General features: G+C 37.7%; 1 protein-coding gene across 1 annotated transcript in view; it reads right to left on the bottom strand.

Annotated features, from left to right (window-relative positions):
• Nucleotides 1-7,431: 7,431 nt before the first annotated feature.
• LOC121368124 (transmembrane protein 132C-like) overlaps nt 7,432-25,789 on the bottom strand; it is a 116,665-nt gene continuing 98,307 nt past the window's right edge. Inside the window, exons 7-9 of the mRNA XM_041492699.1 lie at nt 18,475-18,766; nt 16,717-16,905; nt 7,432-15,363 (exon numbers count right to left, since the gene is read on the bottom strand). Coding sequence (XP_041348633.1) covers nt 14,263-15,363; nt 16,717-16,905; nt 18,475-18,766 — 1,582 coding nt within the window. The 3' untranslated portion in view covers nt 7,432-14,262. The remainder of the gene's footprint in view (nt 15,364-16,716; nt 16,906-18,474; nt 18,767-25,789) is intronic.

The raw sequence follows: 25,789 nt of genomic DNA, 5'->3' as shown, positions 1-25,789 counted from the left end.
GTCGGCGATCAGACAAGTATGACGTATTGGGAGCGTTCAGAGCAAGGCGGGCAGACAACTCTGCATCATCTTTAGCGTCAAGCTGGTCATTTGATGTTGTATTACAATGTTAAAGTTTAGAGTAATACAAAATTATGATGAAAATGAATTATATATGAGTGAATGACTGGGTGATTTACCATTTGAACTGACAGTAACGTTTTAAACAAATATTTACAGGGGACATAAATATATAAAATCAAAATTACTTAAACTTTTTCATTTCATTTAATTTCAACTAATCTTATTTTCGTGCTTACATCCAATAAAGGTTCAAGCACGCTCTCCTGGGCATACAACACCTCAGTTGTTTGTCCAGGACAGTGGGTTAGTTGTTTAGTGGTTAGTAAAGCGTTTCACTTCAGTCACGAAGAATGCCTAACATGTTTAAACTACGGTAAAATGTCTTTAGTTGATGAACTTTTTAAGCCATGGTAGCTCGTTCTTGGAACATTCTGGTTTGTAAACAGAAGAGATGAGTTTCGTGGGTCGAACCCCACCCCTCTGCTCGTAGTGATTTAAATATATATTCAGGTGCGGATTCAGGGGGATCACAGGGGTCCCGTGAACCCTCCTTTGGAGAAAGTTAAGAGTCACAAGCCTGCTATGACCCCCTAAATATTTATCATACATGTTGCACAGTAGCTACATAAGGATTGTCTGTAATTTCTATTACGTTCATCGGGGTATGAACAAAAAAAATCATCCGCAAACTGTGTAAATATATCACTCTGTTCTACTGGATTCATTATTTTGTCTTTTTCAGTTTAATTCTCTATATGTGGGCTTTAGTTACCTGAATCGTGATACATATATATATATATATATATATGGTTAAAAAATAGCTTTTTCATAACTGTCTATTCAATTGAGAAAAATCCACAGCCTAACAGTAACAGGATATATTTTATTGGAACATTTAATTTTATTTATATAATGTTTAGACACTAGTTGGAGGATTTTGTTGTGGGTTTTTTTTATATCAACTCCAGTGTGCACATACAACGGCGTTGGGGATCAAGAAATTTGTATCACAGACGGTTGGAAAACGCGTCTGAGTGATTCTAAATTTTTTCTTTCCTGCTTTCTTTCTGGAGGAGGTGCCCCAGAACCCCGTCGACTTCGGCACCCGCATCATAAAACCTCAATCTGTAGCGCCATGCCCAAAAATTTCTTTCTGGCAGAAACCCTGCTATTCCACCCAAGAATAAAAATACATCCCAATAATTTTATTTACTGTTATTGTTTTTTATTTGATTAAAACAACCAATAAGGATGACCGAGAGGTTAAAACGTGACATTACATTTTGAATTTGACAAAAGAAATGACTCATATTTTAGTGCACGAATATTTTTTATGTACTTAATATTTTTTTGTATCATCAATCCTGCCGATGACGGACACTGGATATGTTCTGTACATAGTTCTGTGCTACTTTTATTCCGTCAGGCGTGGATCCACAGGGAGGGTCACGAAAATTGCCGAAGACGTTAGTATAAAAACGTCAACATTCCTTTGGCGTTTTAATTAATATGCTTATTGATGTCGAAGCGATACTACGTACATTCGTCTGAATTTTGTTTAACTTCAGAAATGTGCGGAAAGATCGCAGTTTGACATTTATAATCATATTTATTTTAAAAGTGTATAAATATAAAATATTTATGTGTGGATTTAATACTACCTAATGATGACATCTAACTACTGTGCTGTTCTGGTCCAATATTTCCTGCAAATGTTGGGTGGATAAATCCATAGCGGTAAATGATTGATTGTTTAATTGTTTGTTTAATTGTCAGGACCGATGAAGTGGGAGGTGGGGGTGTGTAGTCATTTGCGTATCCAGTATTTTATATTGTGATGGGGATCCCACTTTCGAAGGACGAATCCACACTGTCAGTGACTCGTGTTAGGGGCGACACGTACATATAAAACATGTTGTGGGGAAAACAAGAGGGGTGATTGGCGGGCATTGCCCCTATGCTACGCCAATATATATACTAATAAAGAATACAAGAAATATTCAGTTCAGTTCAGTTCGGTTTGTTGCATCAATTTGAGCATGAGGACTGGAAGCATGGATGGTGTTGGAGGGCACCCCCCCCCCCCCCCCCACCCTCGAAGTCGAAGTGTCCAAAAACGTCCATTGTTTAGCAAATGAAAATAATGTATTTATTGGTTTTAAAGGGGAACATGTTCAGCTTAATATTTTTGTGGATGTTTAGGCTACTATACAGATGATACATGTTATTTTAGCCTAGTTTTGAATACCGTAGATGCCCGTTTTAAATGTTGCACACACCACCTTAAAAATTCCTGCATCCGTACCTGCCAGTTATGACGATATTTAAAAATTCACAGCCTCTTTATGTCCCTTGCTCGATTTCATGCTGGATTCACCACTGCTTATATATGTAAATGTTGATCGATTAAAAACATTTTTGTATCAATTTATTATCAATTTAAGAGTGGCCAATTTGATAAAATAATTTTTAAAATCCAATAATTTTCAAGATGGCCACTATATTGCTCATCATTCATAATTGCCACCAAAATGATGAATTTTTTAATGGGTTCACCAAATATGAATCCCCTTGATATTTTCATCTTGTATATTTATTACCACAGTATGTTGATAATCAGATAGAAAATGACTCAAAATGGCTGAGAAATGGTATCTGATATAGCATCTAACATACAGACTTGGTAAAACGTGATCACACACAAAATAAAACAACAACAAAATAAAACAAAACATGACACCTAGATTGGGTGTATTAAAATTATGCCTGTATATTGAGAATTTTATCGGGAAATGTTTTATGACTGACATAATTCATGTGCATGTTTATCGATGATCTAGTACAGGGGCGGCTCAGACGGTACGGCCGGTACGGCCTTGACCGTACTACTTTTGAAAGAGGTACGGCCTGGCCATACCACGTTGTTTTTGTTTTTTTTGTTTGTTTGGGTTTTTTGGGAGTGGGGTATATTTGTTGTATCTGTGACAATATCCTTCACAGGTGAATTTGAAAGGAGGGTCTGGCCAACTCGACCCGTACAACTATTTTTTACACTGTGCCGCCCCTGTAGTAGTTGTTTTATAAATTATAATGAATTATGTTTCGTGGAATATTGTTTTTTGTTTTTGTTGTTGTTGTTGTTGTTGTTGTGTTTTTTTTTGTGTTTTTTTTGGGGGGGTTGGGGTATTTTTTTTTGGGGGGGGGGAGGGGTGATGATAAACTATTTGATTCATAAATTATGAAAATGTTGGTAAGTGAAAACAAATGTTAAACGGGTATATGCTATTACAAACAGTTGTTTAAAGCACTGCTAAGATAAACATTAGATAGATTTCTGCTTAGATAAACTTCATATGCGATGGCCGTCATCCATCACTTAAAGGGGCATACTCTAGTTTTTAAACACTAAGGCATATTTTTTTACTATTAGAGCCGTTTTTGGTAACTGAAATCAGACATTATTTAGATCTTATTGTTTAGATTATCCATTTCCCGTACATTCGAAGTGTTTTTGGTCATCCTGGTGATTTTAATATCACAAAATGCATTTCTCATATTTTTAAAAACGCACGAGCGTCTGAGAATTAACAGTTATGGAGTCGAGTTTTAGTCTGTTTTTGAGGGTATTTCACCATTTCAAAGTCAAAGACTCATGTTTCACTTAATTGTAACTTTATCCAAATGTGTTACAGGTTTGTAGATTAACTAAACTTAGTGTTAATTTTCACGGGTTGAAACTAGGGCCTGTCCCTTTAATGAATACAAACCTGTTTTGTCACCTTGTCAGCAGACACGGATAGTTCTAACAATATGGAAAGTGAGAATGTTTGTCAAGAAATTGCGTTTTAGAGTTTGAACTAGGAACAGGCATCAGATACACTTGATAAAGTAATAAACAATCAATCACTTAAAATCGAGACCATCACACCCTGGAGGAATGACCACATGGGTGCACTCATCACTGAATTGTGGATCTCCTAAATATGGCCCATTTGAAATATGCAACATATGGGGAAGGATTCCTTGAAACAGTTTACCAGTTCCTATTACATTTAACCAAAATATGATTAATATGTAGAGATGAGAAATATCCAAAAGCTCTGTCTGCTGTTTAATAGTAACACTTGAGTGAACAATTCCAGTGGCTCTCCGAGTGGTAATAAACATGTATTAAAATACCAATTGATGGGAACATGGAAGTATCCATCCACAGATTCACCAAGAAGACGGGTGGTCTGTGGAGTTTTTGTTAGTAAACAAGGCATGCACATAAAATTCAATATTTGGCTGCACTTAATAAAATTTCGAGAGTTACAAGCATATTGAACGTGGTGTAAAGTGAATGCAGACAGATGCGAATCACAAAGAATATAATTTCTGACTCAACAACCATCTGTAACTACTTCAGAAAAAAAAGTGCCACAAATACAGTGATCATGTTTAGAAATAAAGTCACATGCGATAAATTGACAGAAAAGAAAACAACAAAACAAAGAGATAATTGTTTGCTACAATTCTTGCCGATTTTAATGAGAGAAAAAACACTGGATGTGCACTATATAATATGGAATAGCTGATCCCAGGCAAGCGACGAACTGTTTGTAATGAGCGAGGTTTTAACATGACATCGTCTAAGTCCTTGTTAAAAACACAATACTCAGCTGCTTTCCCCACAACCATCAACATCAGTGAAACAGAAGGAAGGAAATGGTTTATTTAACGACGCACTCAACACATTTTATTTACGGTTATATGGCGTTGGACATATGGTTAAGGACCACACAGATATTGCGGGAGGAAACCAGTTGTCGCCACTTCATGGGCTACTCTTTTCGATTAGCAGCAAGGAATCTTTTATATGCACCACCCGATCAGCGAAATAGAATGCAGTGGGCCTATTACAGATGCTATGAGAGTAGTATGCATAATTCCTGACAATTATCTTGCCACTCGCTCTTTCAAATTCTGGGCAGACAGGATTGTAGACTATCTTAATTCAATTACTACTCTTTATCTCGTTTTTTTATGACTGTCGTTCAGAAAGGTGACAGCTGTACTTGGCCAAAGTAATGGCAAGACTCAGTCAGTTCTTACATTGGTGTCCGTTTACCATGACATTGTGGCGAATCGGTAACGGTGGCACAACACGTGGTTCGCCGTGCATGCAGATGAGCTGCATGTAAACGATTTCTAATCGTCTGACCCGTCACTTGGACCCCAATAGCCTGGTGTAACTGTGTAGCGATTTGGGTCGCTGTTTGAGCTCGATTTCGTAGAACCTGGGTTCTGATGAATCGATCCTGGGCCCATATTTTCGAAGCCATCTTAGCCCTACGAAATCGTAAAACCATCGTAGGGTGTGACGTCACTACAGCACACGCCATAGTGACGTCATAGCTTACGATGATTTTACGATTTCGTAGGCTAAGATTGCTTCGAAAATACGGGCCCTGAACTCGCGTGGTTGACCTATGGCACCATGAATGTGGTAGATCATCAACATTTTGGGTCTGTTGGTATCTGTTCTATAGACTGCAGATCACAGAGGGCGAAACATTGAACATATTGGCTACATCAGGCTGAATTATATCAGTTTGAAGCATGTCATTAGCTCTAAGGCGTTCTTCACGTCGTAGACGCCGTATATCACTAATTCGAAGACAAACAATGCGTAACATCCAAAGAACAAAGGTTAATTGATAATGAGATTCACCAAAATGAACTGTAGTAATGACTCCCTACCCACGTGTACGGGGCTACTGCGTGTTGCAGGTGCACGTTTTCGGCTGAGTTTTGGTGAAGCTCCATATTGTTTCCTGTCTTAGACGCATGTTCTGAGCAATGCCAACTCGTTCTCCAAAGACAGGAAAGTTTGAGGCGGAAGAAGGATCGCACACATTGGCAGGTGCAAGGCAGCAAATGCAGTCCAAATGAACCACTTGCATTTTCAATATGGCGGTCATTTTTCAAGATGGCCGCCATACTGTTCTACCAATGCTCATTATTGAGATGTATTTTAATAGTGTTTGCATACTAATCATCTGATATGTAAAAACGGCAAGAGTAGGTAACAGAAATGACTTTTCAAATGGCGATACAAGCATGAAACTTTGCACAAGTGATCTGTTAGAAGGTGTTCTGCAAATTCAATCAGTGAGTTAAATTAGGGAATAATACGTCTTCTAACATCAAAAACTGTGAATCACTAACTAGGTTCAAACGTGCAATTGATGTAACTGAACCTATCCCATCATACTTTTATTATGGTGAAAGACGTCAGCACTGTCGACTTAGAATGGGTAATAATGGTCACAAATTTAAGCGTCATATCTTGGATAATCCAAAATGTGTTTGTGGGCATCATGTGGAAGATGCCGAACATTTCTTGTGTCATTGCCCTCTGTTCAGGGTACATCGAAATACCCATCTACAGAAACATCTACATGTTAACTATAACATTTTGTTATTTGGCGATCTACACTTAACTAATCAGGAAAATGTAGACATTTTTAAATCCGTTCATGACTTTATTGTAAGCACTACCTGTATTATTTCTATGTACGTACCTTTCCTTTCTGTAGCTCATTTTTATGTTATTCATCTACTATTATGTTTTATTATTATTATTGTTAGTTATTAATTGTACTTTATCATCTTGTCAGTCTGTTTGTAAAAAAAAAATGTAGGGAAAGGTCCTAATATATAGACTTGTAGCCTGTCGACCAATCCCACCAGCAAATGGAATAAATATTGTTTAAACTAATCAATGAGCAACTTGAAATGTCAATATGGCTGTAATGTTTCAAGATGGCCACCATTTTATCCAATGATACATGGTACAAAACATCTCAGCTGAAAAGGACTTTATATACCCTATGTGTGTATGTGTGTGTGTGTGTGTGTGTGTGTGTGTACATGCTAATAAATACTGGATGAAATAGGTCGACTGAAGGATCAATATATCTTTTTACAACTCCGTCAATCTCACTTGAGGGAAGGGAAAGCACTATGCCAAATTGAAACCTGTGAGGTGGAATGAACTAAAATGCATCCCAGGTTTTTATATTTCAATCAATGAACAGGTGCTCTATGATGAAAGCCATTATAACATTTGATGCTTGACCCCCCCCCCCCCCCCCACCTCCCAATAGATCCAAAAACCCTCTCTTTCTCCAGTTACCCACCCCTGCGACAGATATCAACATAACCTATAATGCTGAAGTACAGAGACTTACATATATTTACAAATAAGCCCCCATTTCCAAAAAGAGGAAGTATTGGGTATACAAAGTAACAGTTTGCCCAAAGAGTCCATAATAACACATTACCTTAAATTAGGCAACACATAATAATAATAACAATACATAATTATAATGAAATGGTTTATTGACAGTTGACCTAATCTGTCACGAACAATGCACAAACACGTAGTGCATCATCCCAAAAAAATTATAATAATAACAAACACAAATTAACACGTGCATTGTGTACATAAATTTAACATAACACAAAGGATAGATGATGATGTCAAGAGAAAAGACTGCTAAATAGATACTCTTGCAGAGAATGTTATAAAAACTAAATATTCTGAAAATGAAAGATAAAAAGATAGCAAAATAAAAATAAAAGGGGAAAATTATATACGGTATGAACTCATTAAAAATAAGACCCCCATCCCCACCAGGGGTATAGAAAATTACCAGACAATAATTAACCAAAGTACCAACAAAAAAGACTTAATTTTATTTTTACCATTTAATAACATTTAAAAATCTTTGATGAATAAATCTGTAGCATGAACAAGCTTGCATTTAATGAACAACCTTGTCTTACGTCTCAAATTGTTCTACAGAAAATACTTCATTGAAGCTAGCCACATGGATGGTGTTCAACCAATCATATAAATTATTTATTATTATTATTTTAATCACTTGAACATGTCTGAAAGTTAAATAAAATAAAGTAAAAACATAAACAAAATTTACTGAATGTTATATTTTCTGAAATAATTACAATAAATCTAAAGAAATGTAAGAAATGATACAAATGATTTCACTTATCATAACCATTTTCAAATATTTTATTTATAATTTATATCAGAAATAAACAACAATATTCATTTTCCATATAGTAGGGAAAGAATTTTCCTTCAAATTTTTTTTTCTTTAAAATATATTAAATAATAAATAAAATAAACTGTAATATTGGTTTGAATTTACAATTTGCTTCTATTTCATAAAAATTGTTTTAAATACCAAGAACATATTAAGTTTCAGTATGTTATTTTAAAAGTATAATAGTTATAAACATACTGTGTGTGGATCCTATAAAAGGAATGGGTGAAACATGAGAGTAGAAAAAGGGAGACAAGGTAGTGAGAACAGAAATGGGAAGTTATCACAAACGTGTGTGCTACATGTCTACTAAAAACACTGAACACATCGGATGGACAGATCAAATAACATATTGAACAGAATAACATGATGGACAGACATGTAATCAATAACAATGCTTACATCTACACAACCAGTGGAACAAACAAAATAAATGCCACAAAAGTAACATGTTTTATATTAACAAACATGTTCTTAAGGTTCATAAATCAATCCCATATGAAATTATTTCATTAAAAACGATATTTAAACAGTAAAAACAAGGAAATGTCTATAAATTAGTTTTAAAAAACTTGTTAAAATCTGGTTTTGTTTATAAATGTAAAAACAAATTTTATGCAAAAAAAACAACAATAATAATAAATAAAAAATAGTAAATGAAGAAAAAAAGTAAATAATTTGTTTTAAATGTTATTGAAAAAAAGGATCATTATTAGTCAAATTCATTTTGTTTTAATAGGCAGTACACAAATATACTGCCACACAAATCAATTCTAATTTATACTTTCCTTTCTTTCTTTTGTTTATGAAATAATTTTTAATTTGTGTTAATCACTGGAAAGAAATTACATCATGAATTAAAATAATTCTCTTAATATTCAACTTCATTGTAAGTTTTGTTCACAAAAGATGAGAGTTCCGTAAATACAATATTGTAAAAGGTAATTAACTAAACACTAGTAAGTGAATTAATATTTTGGGGAACTTAGGTTTTAAAAAAATACAAAAATTTGTATATATAAATAATAATAAAAATGTGTTAGTGCTACTTGAATATAAATAAATTCATTCAATCAGTTGTGACCTGACGAGAGGTAATTTACTATAACATAGGTGGTTATTTAATATATACCGGTACATACACTGTACACGTACGGCTGGGAGCACCAATACAGACATAGTAACATTGTATTCACAACACTCAGATCTACATTCGTTACAAGGTCACACATTCTTACAAACGAGCCATCATGAATTTGATTCGGACTTAACATGATGCCCCATGATACGAATGCTTCGTTGGAGAATAGCCATGAAAACAGCCGATTGTGACAAGATAAACATTACGATTTCATCCGAATCATCAGTTGATATGCAATCGGCTGTTCTCATGCAAGGCACTCGTATCATGTGACGTCGCCTTTACACAAGAATTGTCGGCAAAACAAAAGCAGAGATATAACTGTGTTTGGGTCTTGAGGAGAATGTGTACAGTGTTCAATGTAGGAATTCAATAATATTCAAATTGTTTGTATCAACATTCCAAAGTGCATCAATTTGAATTTAAAATTCAATGAAATCAAAACAAAGCCAGAAGTACAGCATATGGTTCATTTGTTGCATGAGTGACGTTAAAAATAGAAGAGAAAACCAAATTGTCAGAAATTCATAACTTGTTGAATGTTAGCAGACAATGAAAATGCAAATACATGTTGGGGCTTGTTTGGAAGGATGCCTAAAAAATAAATAACAGTGGATATCATCTTCAAAAGTTACTAACAAAAGTTAATATATAATTTCCCATTTAAGTGATGAGATAATTAAATACATAAAAAGAAAATATATATTTTTTTAATTATCAACTTCGCAACATTTAATCCTCATTTGAAATCTCATCACTATTCAGCAACTCTATTTATTAAACAAAGCAGCTATTTTTCAACTGATAACTCCATGCAATGAATATTCCGATAATAGGGGTCGATCAGATACATTAGGGAGAAGGGTGTTTAACTGGCTATTTAAGGGGTTGTTTAGAGGGATATCAGATGAGATTTGAAGGCGATCTAAAACCAATATCTTAAAATAGTAAGTTGGTATTATTGAAACTCTTCATCCTCTCTGCCCCAAAATGGTAATTCTTGTTAAATTATCCCCGAGTTGATAAGTTAAAAACTGACGTGAAGATGAAATCCACTGTCTACTGTTACTAACGACCACAAATAAATCTGAACAATGAACCTTATTCAGCATCTCTAACCACTGGACAAACTACATTCAGATCACAAGACTACTGTGTAGCATTATTTCACTACAGTGACACAAGTAGGCGCCTGACACATAACTAATAAAGAATATGCTTTAATTGACATTTAAGACCATTATAAAATAAATCCAAAATTTTCATCCCTGCCCACCTCCGTTTTAGTACAGACTAAAAACTCCTGTTTTTGCTCAATGAGTGGTATTTCCAAAGTCCTGGAAATATAAAATAAAATTTCACTCCGATCCCTATTTTGAAAAAAAAAATTGGATGAAAATCTAGAATTTAATTTATAACAGCCTAGTGTTCTAATTACACATACAAATACATGTGCGTGTCTGTGTGTATATGTATGTATGTAGTAATATGTACATGTATGTACACACGTTTGTATGTACATGTATATAAACATGTACTAGTATCTGCTAGTAATATATATATATATATATATATATATATATATATCTGTGTTTGTGTGTGTGTGTGTGTAATCCTTGAAAACAAGACTGATAACAGCATGTTTCTGCTCTAGTATGATAATCAAAGTACCTGTTATTAAATGTGAAATACTCACAAATCTGTGCTTCATTTCAATAAGCATATTTTTCAATATGATGGTGTGCACTATTAAAAGAACAATTCAATATATTCTGACATCTACACTGAGCGACAAAAGAAATGTGAGTAAATACAAATAAAATGTACATGTACAGGATCTGCACAATGTAAATTATCTTATGTCAACAGGAATGCCCTTCTAGTTTACAGCTAATGCGCCCTTTTCAGTGGTTAATCAGTCTTGTCGTTTAGTAGGTAGACAGCTGTTGCTACCTATTGATTATGTGATGCTTTTAGCAAACATATTACGAGACATCATGTAATATGTAACGTTACGTAATATGCAACATCACTGTACAAAAATAAATGCACAGTGAATTTTGTAATAATTATACTAAAATTATTAGACTGACTGAACTAGAAAATATGTCTGGCACTCGTCCTTTTGTAGATGGTTTTTCTGACACTTGTCTCAAGAAAATCAATCTTTGTTGCTCCATGACTGATTTTCTCCAGACTCGTGTCAGAAAAAAACTATCTACAAAAGGACTCGTGGCAAAAACTATTGTTCTTTTAACAATGTTGTTCTATATCTCATCACCACCTAAAACAACATATCTTACTGTTAATTTGCACATCACATTTCTGTTGTCGCCAAGTATATACAGGAATTCATCACAAGCAGTTTTTAATAAAGAAAAACATCAAGCAAGTCTATGTTAAGCTGTATAAATTCGTCGAGGCTCTGCCAAGACAAATACTTAATAACTAGATGAGGCTGATATTTTACACTTTAAAAAAAAAAATTCATTTAATATTTAGTAATTAGGTCTAAAATCGTCTTCACCTGTAATATATCGTCATCAAGATTGGCATAATTGTAGTTACTTTCAGATGTACAGATTGGTTTACTAGTAAACAAATGACCCTTTGACAGCAACAGGTATATTAAAAGGGTTAACACACCAAAATATCAAATGTGTTATGACATTTACATTATGGGTAAGTTATAGGATAAATATATAGTTACACATCAAACATGAAATAGTTATCTTTAAAAAAACAGCCATATTCTTAAAGGCTGAACAGTACTGTATTCTATAGAAAACTGCCAAGACCGAAGAAATATGTGTGTCAACAAGTCAATGTTACAATTAGTATACACATTTCATACAACAGCTGATGACAATATAACATGAAATATAGATGCACATACGTGTACTACATGAAATATACTACAGCACACACATCGGATGTAGGTTTCATGTGACTGATAAATATCATGTGCACTATGATTAATATTAACTCCGGTACATATTTGATTGTCACATAACTGTGGTCGTTTGATCAGCTACAAATATATCGACATGCAAGATATATTTATATTGAGTATTATGTACAGTTCTACACTGTGGTGATCAGCCAATCATCACCGCTGTAGTGAATATGCTTGTTCCAATTTTCCCAACCAATCGGCCAGCGAAACAATATTCTTGCTCCTCAAATCAGATTTTTTTTCTCAGATCCACCATCCTGGATCTTGCCAACTAGCCAGCAAGAGTTATCTCCCTTGCTAAGAAAAAATATGTGTTTGATAATCAATATGTACAGGTGCACACTCACACACACAATACTTGGTGAACAAAAGTAACAACACTTAACAGTAAAAGTTCTTCATAAATGACACTTCAACAATAATGAATCACAGAAAATATCAACGTTAGTCCATGCCCTCAGATTGGTCGATTTCTGTATCGACCGATACCAAACCAAAATTGTCCGTGTAAAAACGGCCTTACAGCCAGCGACTGACAAGTCAAATGTCTCTAGTTCATAGATAATCTTCCAGAGATCTTTAAAACAAAAAGTTTAAAACAAAAAATGAATAATGCTAAGTTTACAGTCAAACCAATTTTTTTTTTTTTATATTTAAAATTACAATTAAAAAAAAAGAAGAAAAAAAGTTATGCTTTACATGCATAGGGATCAAATGCTTATTAAAATGTTAAAGAGTCTGAAGTTTGGCCGACTAACTCTGAACAAACTGACAGGGCAAATCATGTGTCACCATTTCTTCCTTAAGTAAAAGACACATTAAGCCATCACATCTGAAAACAGTTACGGTATATTTTTCTGGTAGGCAACAACATTGTGATCGCGAATGTACGTTTTAATGACCTGCTAAGTGAAAGAACATATATGCATTGGTTTTGAAGTCTGTCTTGGCATTGTACAATGTCCTCAGGATTTTTGTTAACCATGATTTGAACATGTTAATGGTTTTGATTTGACACTACAGTCCACAGACTGTTAAATATGTTATTAAGCATATAAGCCCATATGTGACACACTGTCTGTTTATAGCATTGTATAATGTCCCCAGTATTTTTGTTGTTAATCACGATTTGAACATGTTAATGGTTTTGATTTGACACTACAGTCCACAGACTCTTAAAGATTTTATTAAGCATATAAGCCCATAAGTGACACGCTTTACTAAAATCAACAAAACTTAACATCAAATTCTCTATTACTGCCCACTGATGACTCGTTTTGTTTGGCATCCCCCATAAACAGAACAAGTGCCTGCTGCTGCCAATCCACACCATTTAACATCTCCATCTGTTGGACTTGCAACAGAATATGGGATGCAAAAAAACTAGCTTTGCTATCATCACAATGGCAGCAAACTGGTTTTTGTGCTTCTGTTCGGTTTTTGTTTTTTCAAACTCCAGTCTTGTCGAGAACGGAAGCCATGATCTTTAACAACTGAAGTACATCATGGAGATAACATAACATACCACTAATCATAAACCAAAACAAAATTCAACTCAATGCACCATAATTGCATAAACAAAGTTCATCTGGTAAGAACCCCCCCCCCCCCCAAAACACCCAGAAAACACCACATTCATAATTATGATTCCCATCCTCCCCACCCCCAACTCCCCACCTCACAACATCACTGTCCAGAATTGTTTTATAAACATCTGATGACATCATCAACCGCAGAAGAAAATCATCATCCCTTACATGGGATGATGCAAGCTTTTTAAGTTAAGAACAAGAAGCTCCGATGGGGCAAATCTTTGCACGGATAGGTCCCAACAGCAGAGTTACTTCCTCTATGAACCCAGACACAATCTGAAAGCACAAGTTTCACAACAATTGTTTGTTTTTTTGTTCATCATACTCTTTTTTTTCATGACTGACTTAATTTGTTTACAAGTTTTTTTGTTTGTTTTTTAAAAAAAAGGTCTGCTTTTATGCCGTAGATTCTTTCAAATTGTCAAAATATTCCATCAACTGATCATACGTCATGCCCATTGCCTCGTAATCCCATTCAGGGTCATTCATATTTGCCGGGTCGGCGTTCTCTGCGAACGGGTTGGCCGTGATCCGGATGCTACATTCGGACCCTTTGTACGTGGACACGGTGCTGTTGCGGTTGCTGTTATTGTTGCTGTTGCTCCCGCTGTTGGAGCCGTCGCAGCTGTGGCTGCCACTTGGTGGCCGCATCAGCATCTGGTTGCCGTTGAAGTCCTCCTGCGGCATCAGCGTCTGGGAGCACCGTGTGTGGTTGGCGCCGTTGCGCTCGAGCGTGGAACGGCCGATCCACACCCAGTCATTGGCCTGCTTCACAGACTCCTTGGACACCTTGGGCATGCGCTTCCGTCGGTATCTCATCATGAACACGACGCAGTTGATGGTGAACACGAGAATGGCTACGCAGAACACTGCCAACAGGACGTACATCCCGATCTCCAGGGGAGACAACCCCTGCAACTCTGCAATGGGCTGCTGGTGGGCCTCGGTCTTGGGGTTGTTGTTGTTGTTGGACTCAGGCAGGTCATCCAGAGCCAGGTCGATGGGGATGCCCTGCGGGTTGACGTTCTCCTTGCTCACCTTGGAGAACTTGTTGAGCTTGGTCTTCATGCGGCCCTTCGCATGCTGGTTCTTGTTGATGTGGATGTTGAAGATGGTCTTGTCGGCCGTGTAGTAGTAATCACCGTTGCTGTCCCACCGGTCGCTGGCACGGTTGTCGTAGTTGCCGTCACTCTGCAGCCGGTCCAGGTAGTTGGTCTTCTTCGAGAAGTCGACATTCACGTACACGAAGCTCGTCGCCAAGGGCCGCGACCGTTTCCGTGGACAGAGTCCTCCGAGTCGGAATATGACCTTGACTAGCTCCCCGCTCCCCTCGCCGACGGCCCGGATTCCGTACTGATATGAAGCATGCGGGTATGGAACATCAATTATGTTGTGGTTGTGGGAGGTCACTTTGAGGTCGTAGTCTTCATGGTTGACGTACTTGAGTGGAAAGCTTGTCCCGTCCGAGTACTGTATAACAACATCCAGCACGGCTTCCTGAGTGTGAAGAAAGAACAATACTGTTGTATCACAAACATACCGTAATGAGACATTAACAACAAAAATATTTGCAGGAATAAAAAAAAAAAAAGTTTTGTTTAACACCACCACTAGAGCACCCTGATTATTATTCATCGACTATTGGATGCCAAAATATTTGGAAATTTTGATATATCACCTTAGAGAGGAAACCCTCTACATTTGTTTCATTAGTAGCAGGGGATCTTTTATATGCATTATGCCACAGACAATATAGCACATACCACAGCCTTTGATATACCAGTCGTGGTGAACTGGCTGGAATGAGAAATAGCCTAATGGGCCTACTGACGGGGCCAAACAGACTGTGCATAAAGCGATCGTTTTACCACTGGGCTACATCCCGCCTCGTGCAAGAATAATTAAGAATAAAAATAGCAAGGAATATTAATACTATCAATCACAATAGGGTTCGCAGTTGTTTACATGGCTCTGGTGTCCTAATACGTATTTCAGTCTGGAAATATCCACTCTGAATATATAAGTATTACAAAATATTTTTAAAACCCACTTAAAACTGTACCATTACTGTTAGTGGCTTTAAACTTTGATAAAAAAACCCAACAGTTTAATGAGCAATATAACAAAATTTTGCATAACCTGTTGAAGAGACAAGAACAGAGAGTTCGAGTTGGATGGCAAAAGACCAGAAAGATAGGTGCCATGTTATAATGGGAAGACAGACCTTAACATGAAAAAAATGGTGGGGAGTGATTATCTGCTCCCCTAACTTTATGGGGAGCCAATTGAGATATTACCATATTGATACAATATAATTTCATATGCTAAGGGGAGCTAAAAACAACTCTCCTTGAACTACTTAGTCTCAGGGGAGTGATGGAGAGCCAAAGTGATACCGATAGCAAGGTCTTGGAAGAAAATCATGATGGCAAAGAAGAAAATAAAACGATTCCATTGTCAAAGCCATGATGGCCCAGCTCTTAATTAAAATGTGTTTTGTTTAATGACACCACTAGAGCACATTGATTTCTTAATCATCGGCTACTGGATGTCAAACATTTGGTAATTTTGACATATAGTCTTAGAAAGGAAACCCGCTATATTTTTTCCATTAGAGCAAGGGATCTTTTATATGCACTATCCCACAGACAGGATAGCACATACCATGGCCTTTGATATACCAATCGTGGTGCACTGGCTTGAACGAGAAATAGCTTGATGGGCCCACCGACGGGGATCAATCCTAGACCGACTGCGCATCAAGATAGCACTTTACCACTTGGCTACATCCCACCCCAGCTCTTAATTCAGAAAATAGCCTCATATGCTTTTTTCAGTTGTTGCACAAACCTGGTGCATGGCGACCAGTTTCTCCTGTAGGTGCACCACAGCAGTGAGCGTGCCAGGGAGGTGACTTTCGTCTGTGATTTCCATGGTGATTCCGCTGATCACTCGCACCAGCAGCCTCTCGATGACCACCTTGTCCTTACCCACCCGGACCTCACGGCGAGCCATCACTCGGCCAGACGCAGACTGAACCTGTAGAATCAGCAACACACAATATTAGTTATTTCATGATAAGAAATTCAGTCTTAGTTATTTGATGATGATGATGATGATGATGAGCAATTCAATCAGTTATGTGATGATGATGATGAGCATTGCAGTCATTATTATCGAACTTAGATATCATACTGACTTCAAAACAAGAAGAAGGACATGTTTTATTTAATGATGCACTCAACACATTTTATTTACGGTTATATGGTGTCAGACATATGGTTAATGATCACACAGATATTGAGAGGGGAAACCCACTGTCGCCACTTCATGGGCTACTCTTTTCGATTAGCAGCAAGGGATCTTTTATATGCACCATCCCACAGACAGGGTAATACATACCACAGCCTTTGATATGCCAGTCATGGTGCACTGGCTGGAAATTTCAAAACAAAACCTGCAATGCTCTTTAAAAAGGTGAAACCTCCATACTATACCCAAATAAAGGTCATTTCTCAGCAGTTCAAATCAAAAGCAATCTACTTTGTAAAAATTATTTTACACAAAAAAGCTGAAATCAGATCATTATTTAATGAGCAGTTATAGAAGGAAATGTTTTATTTAACAATGTACTCAACATATTTTATGGTTACATGGCATTGGACATATGGTTAAGGACCACATAGATACTGAGAGAGGAAACCCGCTGTTGCCACTTCATGGGCTACTCTGTTCGATTAGCAGCATGGGATCTATCATATGCACCATACCACAGACAGGACATATCACAGCCTTTGATATGCCAGTTGCAGAGCACTGGCTGGAACGAGAAATAGCCCAATGGGTCCACCACTGAGCTACGTCCTGCCCCAAACAGTTATAGTTACAAAATACAAGTGTTATACAGTAACTAATGAGTCTTCAAAAACACTTTGGGATTTTTTTCCAGCCACAATTTCATCTTCATTTGTGAGTTCATCTTTTTTATATGATGGAATTAAATACTACCTGCCAACTAACTGTTAAGATGTTGAGTCGGCTTATAGCAAATGAAAAGGGGTTTTTTTTAATGGTAGCCAAAAGGATACAACAATGAGATTTTGTACACAACTGTGACTGAAAACAATATATACAAGTGACCAGCAGATATAGCAGAGTTTTAATTAAAACTTCATGGAATAGGGCTTCTAGAATTTTTATAAAATCCACTAGCCATGGGATCAGAGATTTTAAAAATGTACTAGCCATGATTAAAAATTCACTAGCAATAACTTTAAGTTAATAGAATTTTACTAATAGTAATAATCAGATATCTCACCTAAAGAGAGATATAGAACTTTAAAAAATTAAGATTTGGGGGTGGGGGTTAGGGGTAGGAAATAAGACTGAAATGCTGCATTTGACAACTTTTTTCACTAGCCATCGGGCATGGCAATAGTAGTTATTTACTAGCCCAGTATTGAATATCACTATCAGCCATGGGAGTGGGGCTACCATAATCTAAAAGCCCTGTGGAACAATCACAACCGGGATAATGCCACAAGTAGTCACACAATACAATGCAGGCAAATAAAATAAAAAATCTTTCTGCTTTCAGATGGCACCCACCTGAATTTCTGTTCGACCTTGGCCACGACCTTGAATAATCTTCCCTTCCAAGGTTGCTATAGCTGGGTCTGTGATGACCATTCGGTCCTTGACGAGGTCGGTGACCCTGAAGTAGGCCTTGCGGTTCTTGTAGTAGTCGATGCGGCTGTTTGACTCGATGTGGAACCGAGTGTACACCTCAACCAGCGACTGCTGCAGACGCAGCTGGCAGCCATGACGGTCAATCTTCTGACCACGGTCCTTCATGTAAAAGCCAGAATGGGTGAGAAGTCCAAAATCCACCCCACGTTTGCTGAAAGAAAGGAATGACATTTTTTTTTACAGTTTTGCTTTGTTTAAAGACACCACTAGAGCACATTGATTTATTAATCATCAGCTAATGGATGTAAAAAAGTTTGTAATTCTGACATGTAAGTCTTGGAAAGGAAACCTGATCCACCCCACGTTTGCTGAAAGAAAGGAATGATTTTTTTTTTTTTTTTAAGTTTTGTTTTGTTTAATGACACAACTAGAGCATAAGCAGCCTTGGTGGTGTCGTAGTTAGACCATCGGTCTACAGGCTGGTAGGTACTGGGTTCGGATCCCAGTTAAGGCATGAGATTTTTAATCCAGATACCGACTCCAAACCCTGAGCGAGTGCTCCGCAAGGCTCAATGGGTAGGTGTAAACCACTTGCACCGACCAGTGATCCATAACTGGTTCAACAAAGGCCATGGTTTGTGCTATCCTGCCTGTGGGAAGTGCAAATAAAATATCCCTTGCTGCCTGTTGTAAAAGAGTAGCATATGTGGCGACTACAGGTTTCCTCTAAAAAACAGTGTCAGAATGACCATATGTTTGACGTCCAATAGCCGATGATAAGATAAAAAATCAATGTGCTCTAGTGGCATTGTTAAATAATACAAACTTTAAACTTTTTTCCACTAGAGCATATTGATTTATTAATCATCAGCTAATGGATGTTAAAATTTTTGTAATTCTGACATATAAGTCTTGGAAAGGAAACCTACTACTTTTTTCCATTAGTAGCAAGGGATATTTTTATATGCACTATCCCACAAACATGATAGCTGCACCATGGCATTTGACAAACCAGTCGTGGTGCATTAGCTGAATGAGAAATAGCCCAATGGGCCCACTGACAGAAATTGATCCTAGACCGACCACATATCAAGTGAGCGCTTTACGATGTCCTGCCCCAAAGAAAGTAATGATTACCATCACTTAACAATATGTCAGCAAACTGTTTCATTAGCTGTAATGTATCCAATATATACAGTAACTCCTTTCAATTGGTCACAAGGGTCTTTTATAGATACTGTTCAACAGATAAGATGGATAACATAGGCCCAGCAAGAACCAATAATATATTAATTTGCTTTCCAGTGAAGGGGTGGGGGCAATGTATTATCTTCAGTTAGGGGAGAAGTGCACCTGTCCGCCTTCCAACTCTCCCCCCCCCCCCCCCACCATATCTGCTTCCAATGCCTATGGAATATATAAAATATGTTGAAATGTAAATAAAAAAACTTATTTGACTTCCTTGATATTGATTAATCTACATTGTCAATGTAAGCAATAATTTCCATGTTTATGGAATCTACACACCTTAAATCTAAATCTAAAATCTAAACCTAAATCTACAGTTTACTCCCCCCCCCCCCCCTTCCACCACCGCCCACCATCTGCTTCCAATGCCTATGGAATATACAAAATATGCTGAAATGCAAATAAAAAACATATTTGACTTCCTTGATATTGATTAATCTGCACTGTCAATGTATGCAATAATTTCCATGTTTATGGAATCTACACACCTTAAATCTGAATCTAAAATCTAAACCTAAATCTACAAACTCCATCTATAGCTTGACTTTAGCTATAAGCTCCTCCCAACTGTAACCTCCTCTTATCAGCATTACCTGGGACCTTGGACATTAAAAATGTGTTTTTTCATAAATTTTTTCATGCTCTAACAACATAACATGGTATAAACTGAAAACAATATCTAATTAAATATGTAATTAACAAATAAGTACAGAATTAAATTTTTATTACATGATGCTGATATAAATCTTTAAAACATATGTTTATATTGGACAAATATGTTTTATCTGTCATGTTATTTTTTTTTTTACAAAAAATGGATCTGTATTCTATGATAATAACAAAATATTTTGACAACATAATCAAAAGGCAGAATCTTTTTTAACACAGGTCTTTGTTGAATATTTTTTTTTGCCTTTAACTTTAAGTCTTGAATGAAATCCAGTTTTATAAGCTGGCATTGTGTCAACATAATAAACATGTACGCCCACTGCACACACGTGTGCTTGCTTCAAGGAAACTGCGAGTGAGATCTTCTTCTGGCAGAGACATTACTCGTATCTTTGAAGTGCACAGGCTTATGTAATTTAATCAGCGCTGCTGTAAACCTTAGAAAATCAATATTACTGGTCACTGTGGGATTTTAATACGAGACCAAGACATTGTTCAGCCAAACACTGTAGTACAAGATTGTACTTATGTTGAACAAACATACCAAGCATCCAAATATACGATCAGTGTCTGGTAACCTATTTACATGGTTGATCCAGCCAGTGCACCACGACTGGTGTAACAAAGGCTGTCAGTCTAGGATTGATCCCTATCGGTGGGCCCAATGGGCCATTTCTTGTTCCAGTCAGTGCACCACGACTGGTGTAACGAAGGCTGTCAGTCTAGGACTGATCCCGATCGGTGGACCCAGTGGGCTATTTCTTGTTCCAGCCAGTGCACCATGACTGGTGTAACAATGGCTGTCAGTCTAGGATTGATCCCGATCGGTGGGCCCAGTGGGCTATTTCTTGCTCCAGCCAGTGCACCACGACTGGTGTAACGAAGGCTGTCAGTCTAGGATTGATCCCGATCGGTGGGCCCAGTGGGCTATTTCTTGTTCCAGCGAGTGCACCATGACTGGTGTAACAAAGGCTGTCAGTCTAGGATTGATCCCTATCGGTGGGCCCAATGGGCCATTTCTTGTTCCAGCCAGTGCACCACGACTGGTGTAACGAAGGCTGTCAGTCTAGGATTGATCCCGATCAGTGGACCCAGTGGGCTATTTCTTGTTCCAGCCAGTGCACCATGACTGGTGTAACAATGGCTGTCAGTCTAGGATTGATCCCTATCGGTGGGCCCAATGGGCCATTTCTTGTTCCAGCCAGTGCACCACGACTGGTGTAACGAAGGCTGTCAGTCTAGGATTGATCCCGATCGGTGGACCCAGTGGGCTATTTCTTGTTCCAGCCAGTGCACCATGACTGGTGTAACAATGGCTGTCAGTCTAGGATTGATCCCGATCGGTGGGCCCAGTGGGCTATTTCTTGTTCCAGTCAGTGCACCACGACTGGTGTAACGAAGGCTGTCAGTCTAGGATTGATCCCGATCGGTGGGCCCAGTGGGCTATTTCTTGTTCCAGCGAGTGCACCACGACTGGTGTAACAATGGCTGTCAGTCTAGGATTGATCCCCATCGGTGGGCCCAATGGGCTATTTCTTGTTCCAGCCAGTGCACCACGACTGGTGTAACAATGGCTGTCAGTCTAGGATTGATCCCGATCGGTGGACCCAGTGGGCTATTTCTTGTTCCAGCCAGTGCACCATGACTGGTGTAACAATGGCTGTCAGTCTAGGATTGATCCCGATCGGTGGGCCCAGTGGGCTATTTCTTGTTCCAGTCAGTGCACCACGACTGGTGTAACGAAGGCTGTCAGTCTAGGATTGATCCCGATCGGTGGGCCCAGTGGGCTATTTCTTGTTCCAGCCAGTGCACCACGACTGGTGTAACGAAGGCTGTCAGTCTAGGATTGATCCCCATCGGTGGGCCCAATGGGCTATTTCTTGTTCCAGCCAGTGCACCACGACTGGTGTAACGAAGGCTGTCAGTCTAGGATTGATCCCGATCGGTGGGCCCAGTGGGCTATTTCTTGTTCCAGCGAGTGCACCACGACTGGTGTAACAATGGCTGTCAGTCTAGGATTGATCCCCATCGGTGGGCCCAATGGGCTATTTCTTGTTCCAGCCAGTGCACCACGACTGGTGTAACAAAGGCTGTGGTATGTACTATCCTATCTGTGGGATGGTGCATATAAAAGATCCCTTGCTGACAATTGAAAAAGAGTAGCCCATAAAGTGGCGACAGCAGGTTTCCTCTTTCAATGTCGGTGTGGTCCTTAACCATATGTCTGATGCCATATAACCGTAAATAAAATGTGTTGAGTGTGTCGTTAAATATAAGATTTCCTTCCTTCCTATTTTCATGGTACCACCAAAGAAATGACAAAAAAAAAAGACCTGATAAGGCAAAATGCACAAGTGATAACTGTGTACAGAATGAGTTCCGTATGAGTTATATTATTTTAAAACAAACATTCTGAGAATACATGCCCCCTACTGGGCCCAACAAATTTCATATCTACTAAGTTCAAGGGCTAAACAATTGGTCCGTTGCCATGAAAAGTCACATTTAATCTGTAACAGAGCGTGATCCAGCTATACGCAAAATTTTAGCTCAATTCCTTGAAGCATTGTGCAAAAAATGTCTGAAAAACTAAATGTGGGACAGATGGACAGACAGACAGACAGACAGACAGACAGACAGACAGAAGGATGGAGACGAATTCTATTGTCCCCTCCAGTTGGACTGGTAGGGGACTAATATTCATAAAAATAATATAGCCAGATGCCAGAGATACATATCTTCCTGAAAGGTTAACCTCGAGAAATATGATTATTCAACTGCTTAAAAAAACATGAATGCTTGAAACCTTTGTGGTATGTATATAAGCATGTAAAACTCCTCCAAGCTAAAAAAAAGAAAAAAAGAAGAAAAAAAAAGCCTTTATGTACCAAATGAAAGAAAGAAAGAAAGCAAGAAAGGAAGAAATGTTTTATTTAATGACGCACTCAACACATTGTATTTACAGTTATATGGCGTCAGTGTACCAAATGAAAGAAAAGTAACAAAGGTGACTTTCTGAAAATTGTTACCAATTATACTGATAAATTTACCACAATTCACCACTTAATGCTTTTTGCAATAATTTAATTTTAATCATATTTTCTTGTTTATATCCAAATAAGGTTCACGCTATTCGAGCCGTCTACAGGTCCAGAACAGTGGCTAATGGTTAGATGTCAGTGAATAGTCACAGAAAGTTTATTTTGTTTAATGACACAACAAGAGCACACTGATTTATTAATCATCGGCTATTGGACGTCAAACATTTGGTAATTTTGACATATAGTCTCAGAGAGGAAACCGGCTACATTTTTCCATTAGTAGCAAGGGGGTCTTTTATATGCACCATCCCATAGACAGGATAGCACATACCACGGCCTTTGATATACCAGTCGTGGTGCACTGGCTGGAACAAGAAATAGCCCATTGGGCCCACCGATAGGGATCAATCCTAGACTGACCGCGCATCAAGCGAATGTTTACCACTGGGCTACGTCCTGTTCCTAGATAGTCACAGAGAAGTTAGTGTAGTAGCCGTACACCTACCCACTGAGTCATTAACACTTGTTCTGAGTGGGAGCTGGTACCGGGCTGCGAACCCAGTACCTACCAGCCTTAAGTCCAATGGCTGAAACACTATAACACCAAGTCTGGTCTGGTCTGCCTTCTTGTCTTTGCGGGACAGAATACGTTATCACGCTTACAATTCCAATTATTATTTTTATCGAATCCTTTCACAGACAGACTTATACATAAAGATGGGTATCAGACAATGTTCCAGCTATCTTTGTTATTTATTCATATTGCTTTTCTCGCAGGACTGACACTTGCATCCAGGCCTCTGCGAATTTAAGATTTGCGTAAACCATTTATAGGTTGCACAAAAACAAATTCAGGTAACCCGTGTAATTTTTACGTAACCTGTTATGAACATGTAAATATTGTCATAAATTCAATGCATGAACAAAAATAGGTTATACAAAACTATACCAAGTAGATCAATGTCACATGTTGTGGTCATGTATTAAAAAAAAAAAAAAACCCAAACAACTCAAGACTTTAGAGAGAGAGAAAAAAAAAAATGATGAAAGTCATTAAAGCTCCCCATAATCTTAAAAGATAGTATCATATTTCCCATGTATATAGAGCATTGAAATTTAATCCTATTGTAGTACTATTAAAAATTCACATACTAAGGGAATTTGAAAGTTGAAGTTAAAGTTTGTCTTGTTTAACGATGTCATTAGAGCACATCGATTTATTAATTATCAATAATTGGATTTCAATCATTTGGTAATTTTGACATATAGTCTTAGTTATCACTGGTGAAACCCTCAAAATTTTTTCATTAGCAACAAGGGATCTTTTATATCCACTTTCCCACAGACAGGAAAGCACATACCATGGCCTTTGACTAGCTGTGGTGCACTAGTTGGAATGAGAAAAAAACCCAATCAGATGAATGGATCCACTGAGGTGGTTTCATCCTGTGACACAAACACTCAGGCAAGTGCTCAACCGACTGAGCTAAAGCCCACCCCTGGAAGTTAAAAATCACTTTCCTTGCACTAGTTGAAATCTATGGGGAGAGATGAGGACCCAGAGTGGTAAATCATGAGGTCTGCCAACCATCAAATTGTAACTGTAACAGTGCGCAAGAATTCAGGTATAAAATTACAACTAGGAAGGAAGGAAGGAATGTTTTATTTAACGATGCGCTCAACACATTTTTCATTTACGGTTATATGACATCAGACATATGGTTAAGGACCCCACAGATATTGAGAGAGAAAACCCACTGTCACCACTTCATGGACTACTCTTTTCGATTAGCAGCAAGGGATCTTTCATATGCACCATCCCACAAACAGGATAGCACATACCACAGCCTTTGATATACCAGTCGTGGTGCACTGGATGGAGTGATAATATAGCCCAATGGGTCCACTGACTGGGATCGATCCCAAACCGACCGCACATCAAGCTAGCCCTTCATCACTGGGCTACATTCCGCCCTATAAAACTAGGAAGTAAGGGGACAAATTGCCATGATTCATAAGGAAATGACACTTCAGTAAATCATGAATAATTGGGCTGAGAGCAAAGTATTTTCAACTTCACTGACATGTGGTAATCTCCCGGTAACCTGAACAACCATTCTCAACTTATTTTAAAGTCAAAAGTTAAGTTTTTTCAAGTTGTGAATTTCAGATTAGTTACATGATGCACTGATATATGTTTCACTGCTTTTTTTGTTGTTGCTTTTTATCGTTATTACATTTCATAATCCAGTGTGATAGAAAGCTTACAGCACACT

Source organism: Gigantopelta aegis, chromosome 3 (genome assembly GCF_016097555.1).
Source record: "Gigantopelta aegis isolate Gae_Host chromosome 3, Gae_host_genome, whole genome shotgun sequence".
NCBI lineage: Eukaryota > Metazoa > Mollusca > Gastropoda > Neomphalida > Peltospiridae > Gigantopelta > Gigantopelta aegis.
The sequence above is the reverse complement of the archived record's forward strand: the minus strand, read 5'-3'. Positions and strand labels throughout refer to the sequence as shown.